The 4920-nt window shown below is 29.6% G+C and overlaps 1 protein-coding gene across 2 annotated transcripts; it reads left to right on the top strand.

Annotated features, from left to right (window-relative positions):
* The first annotated feature begins 1983 nt into the window (after nt 1–1983).
* Nucleotides 1984–4920, top strand: LOC114193211 (cyclin-D-binding Myb-like transcription factor 1). 2 transcript variants are annotated; one of them, XM_028082931.1, is made up of 2 exons: nt 1984–2126; nt 2941–4920. In XM_028082931.1, the coding sequence occupies exons 1-2, from the start codon at nt 2124–2126 to the stop codon at nt 4795–4797; spliced, it is 1860 nt and encodes a 619-aa protein (XP_027938732.1). In that variant the 5' UTR covers nt 1984–2123; the 3' UTR covers nt 4798–4920. The 2 variants fall into 2 exon arrangements, with proteins under 2 accessions (XP_027938732.1, XP_027938731.1); XM_028082930.1 differs by having other exon boundaries at nt 2926–4920.

Below are 4920 nucleotides of genomic sequence, written 5' to 3'. Positions count from 1 at the left end.
TTAGAAATAACGTTAATGGTTTAGGTATTGTTGAAATTTGTAAAGATTTAATGTGTAAAAGTGCTTTTTATTATAATTAGTGAAAGAAATTATATTTGTTTGTATATCAATTTTTTTAATATATTAAATGGATTTTTTTTATTTTATTTATTAAGAGTAAAATGACAAAAATATTTAATTACAAATTTTGATAAATAGTTTGCAATTTAATGTATTGTTTAATTTTACAACTAGTTTAAGAGTGAACTTTGAAAGAATTATTATATCATTGTATTTAGTTCGTTTGTATATATTTAGAGGTTAAATATTTAATTAATAGTTTTAGATAAAGTAATAGTACTATTTTTATTATGAAAATCTTATTCATCATAAATTGAAATGTAATAAAAATTAAAAGTTACAAAACTATAAAGTTTATATATATATATATATATATATATATATATATATATATATATATATAAAAGATTAATGCATTAAAAATTAATTAAAATTTTTAAGACAATATTATGATATAATTATTCTATTTAAATATTTAAAAATATTATTCAAAATTCTTTAATCAAACTTAATTATTTTTTTAATATAATACAAAAATTTAAATAATATTTGCTTTTTTCACTCCCCACAATTTATTGCCATATTAAAAAAGTTTATTTATTTTATTGACCAAAAATAGGAACAATATTATTGAATTAACATGGTATCAATTTTTTCTTTTATTCACCAAAAGACATGAGCAATATTATTGAATGAACATAGAAAAATCTCGTATTGATATATAATAATATCAATTCTATGCTAAAATAATGAATTAATAATTATATACAATTAATCCGATAAAAATAAACATTTAAATTAAATTTTTATTAATATATAATAATAATAAATCTATTTTAAAAATTAAAAGAAAAACAAAACAAAAAACATGGTCCGAGCGATTACACCGGTCTCTCTTTATATATTATTATATATAAAATGTTATAATTTTTAAAATAATATTAAGGATAAAACTGGAAAAATAAAATGTGAACACAAAAGAGGGTAATCTATTTATATATTTATATATTGTTATAGATATACTTTTATTTTTTATTTTTTAATTTTATCTATTATTATTTATTGAATATTAAAAACAAAATTAATTACTATAATACTTTCATATTTATTGTATTATGTTTAACTTTCATCTCACAATATGTTTGCAGTTTTTCATTTTTTTTAAGTTGATTATTCATATGTGGACAATATTTTTCTAGAGAATAAAAATTTACAAGACACTTGATTACTATACCTTGCCGCTAAAACCACAACCTTCAAATTTATTCTTAAATCTAATCATTTCAATATTTCAATATAAATTAAGTATAACTATACACTATGTATTGTATCAATATATAATGAACCTAATGATATTGGATAATTAGATAATGTAGCAGATTGTCGTAATTAACCAAAATCTAAATGATATATTTACAAATCCACATAAATTATACCAATAATAACAATATTTTTATTTAGTTTTTTACTAATATAATATATAATATTTAAACAAAATACCCACGATAACATTGTGATTTATAATATATTTTATTGAGGTTTTTCATAATTTTTAATATAATAATGTAGCTGGTCAACTTAAAAAAATCGAGTATAATTTTGTTTATGTTAATAAAATACAAGGGTCGTTTAAAAAACAGCAGAAATCGTGGCTAAAACAGAATAAATTATATTTTACTATTAACATTTATCTCTTAAAAAAATTATCTTCAATATACTCACATATAATCGTACAAGAATGAGTGGAACCGTGAGTAAAAAATCGAAAAATCAAATATCAATATATTTTTCGATTTGTTCAAATAATTCAAAGTTTGATGTCTTTTAATATAGAAGACGAAAATAGATAATAAAAATAAGATATATTGGAATAAAAGAGAGAGTATAAATTAACTTCCTTATAAACGAAACAGGAGTGGGGTCGCATAAGATTCAATTGGAACAGAAAAAGGGAGAGAGAGAGCGGGTGCACTGATTCAAAGTTTTTGAGTTAAATTGCAAAGAAACCAAAACAAGTGACGAGGCAACACTGAGAAACACAACCTTCAATCACCGATTCCGCCATGGTAATTTTCTCTATTAAAGTTTTTTCCTCTCAGCACTAACGGTAGTAATGATTGGATACCTAGATCTCGTCAAGTTCATTCATTTTAAGGTGTAAATTTTGTATTTGGTTGCCTTTGGTTTGTGTTGAGGGGAGGCTTGTGTATAGGGTTAGGTTTAGGAAACATGGCTTTCATACTAGTTGTAGGAAAGGTTTTGGTAGTGATGTTTGGACCAGAGGCTGATTCATACAATTTAGCCTATTGGAATGCCTTTCGTACATCATGAGGCTGAAACATTCTAACAGTCATTTGAATGTCTTTTTTTAATCTCCTAAAAGGCAGCTTAACAAATAAGCATCACTTAGGTTTAATCTAGAGGTTATTGCATCAAAATGATCATGGTACTCTACCACTCTATTAATATTTTTGGAAATTCAAGCCAATTAGGAAGGTTACCTCCTGGAAGATTCTTAACTATCAATTCCATAAATAAAGTTAAATTGATTTGCTGTCGCGGAGCTTCCTTATTTATCTTCCTATATCAATCTGCAACCTTATGCTAATCTCTGGTTGACAACTATTTTGCAAGAGAGTTTTAGTGCTATAAACTGGATGTAGTTGAAAATTTATCTATGTAAAATATTGAAAACAGTTTAGTGGTGCATTGGATGTGAAAAGTCGCATTAAATCATTTAATCTGGACATAAAAGATTGTGGTTCTTACTGTCATGTTTCCTGAATTATTTTATTTATATGCATTATGAAAGTGTTTTTCATACTGCCTTTTGGGACTTAAATATCCCATTTATGGTTGAAATAGGTGCTTGATATGCAGATGATGAAGAAGAAGAAATCAGATGCAGAAAGGCAGTATGACGACTACAATGAATTTAAGAGCAATGAAGATAAATATGATAGTCAATATAAGAAAGAGAAGGAGAGGAAGAAGAAAAAACTGAGTGAAGAAGGGAAAAGTAAGGAGTATAATGAATTTGAAAGAAATGAAGGTGAAGATGATACCCAAAGTAAGAAGAGGAAGAAAAAATTGAGTACAGAAAGCAAAAGTAAGGAGTATGAAGTCTTTGAAAAGAATGAAGCTGAAGGTGATGCCAGTAAGGAGAGGAAGAAGAAAAAACTGAGTGAAGAAGACAAATGTAAGGAGTATAATGAATTTGAAAACAATGAAGGTGAAGATGGTGCCCAGGGTAGGAAGAGAAAGAAGAAAAAATTGAGTAAAGAAAGCAAAAGTAAGGAGTATAATGTCTTTGAAAGGAATGAAGGTGAAGATGGTGTCAAAGATAAGAAGAAGAAGAACAACATGAGTGAAGAAGCCAAAAGTAAGGAGTATAATGAACTTGAAAGCAATGAAGTTGAAGACGATGCCCAAGGTAAGAAGAAAAAATTGAGTAAAGAAAGCAAAAGTGAGGAGTATAATGTCTTTGAAAGGAATGAAGGTGAAAATGATGCCAAAGATAAGAAGAAGAAGAGAAAAAAACATGGTGAAGAAGGTAAAAGTAAGGAGTATAATGAGTTTGAAAACAACGAAGGTGAAGATGATGCCCAAGGTAAGAAGAGGAAGAAGAGAAAATTGAGTAAAGAAAACAGAAGTAAGGAGTATAATGTATTTCAAAGGAATGGATATGAAGACAATGTTGAAGGTAGGAAGAGTAAGAAGGAAAAAATGATTGAAGACAGCAAAAGCAAGGACAAAAATATGATGACAAAGAAAGCCAAGGCAGATAATGGCGACTCTCCTAATCCTGCACACAGCGGATTATCGAAACCCAAACGGGTAACTTTCTCTGATGAAGTGGAGGTTTGTTGTGATGGCTTAGTCCGTGGGAAACGGTTCACACAAGAAGAAGACGAGCAGATTAAATTGGCTGTTTATAATTTTATAGAGTCTCGTGGTTTGGGAGATGAAGGTCTAGATATGGTTCTCCATTGCAGGGATCATCGGGAAGTTAGATGTTGTTGGAAGGAAATTGCAGCAGCCTTACCCCACAGGCCAATGTATAGTGTGTATACTCGTGCCCATATTTTGTTTGAAAGGAGTGAGAAGCGAGAGTGGACACCTGAAGAGTATGAATTTTTACGGAAGGTGAAGGAACAACATGGATCTAATTGGAAACAAGTAGCTGACGCATTGGGTAAAAATCGAATGCATGTAAAGGATGCGTGGCGTAGAGTGAAATTAAGAAATACAAATAAAGGACGCTGGACCCAAGAGGAGTATCAAAAGTTATTTGATTTAGTGAACCTGGACCTACGCGTGAGGGCTTCACAGGGTTATAGAAAATCAAAGCATGGTATGTTGCGAGATAATATTGGTTGGGAGGCAATTGGTGAAAAGTTGGTCACTAGAAACTCCGTGAGCTGCTGCCACAAGTGGTATGATAAATTAAGATCACCCATGGTTGCTACTGGTGCATGGAGCGATACTGATGACTATCGCTTGGTCGATGCTTTGTATAATTTGGACGCGTGCTGCATGGAGGAGGTGAATTGGGACGATCTGCTTGAGCATAGGACTGGTGAGGCATGTAGAAAACGGTGGAACCAAATTGTCCGATATATTGGAGAGCATGGAGGGAAGTCATTTGCTGAGCAGGTTGAAATTCTTGCAAAAAGATATTGCCCCAACTTACTGGAAGAAAGAGAGACCTTTGATGCAAAACCGTTGGTATGTTGAGATTATTACTTTTAAAAATGTATTGGTTTATGATTATGATGTTCTGTGGGATCATCCATCACCTCAGAAACTGGATTCTATGTGCAGTTAGTTTTTAGTAGTGGTTTTTTATATTGAATTTTA

The sequence above is a fragment of the Vigna unguiculata genome, chromosome 8 (genome assembly GCF_004118075.2).
Source record: "Vigna unguiculata cultivar IT97K-499-35 chromosome 8, ASM411807v1, whole genome shotgun sequence".
In the NCBI taxonomy this organism is placed as follows: domain Eukaryota; kingdom Viridiplantae; phylum Streptophyta; class Magnoliopsida; order Fabales; family Fabaceae; genus Vigna; species Vigna unguiculata.
This window is presented reverse-complemented; position numbering and strand designations above follow the sequence as displayed.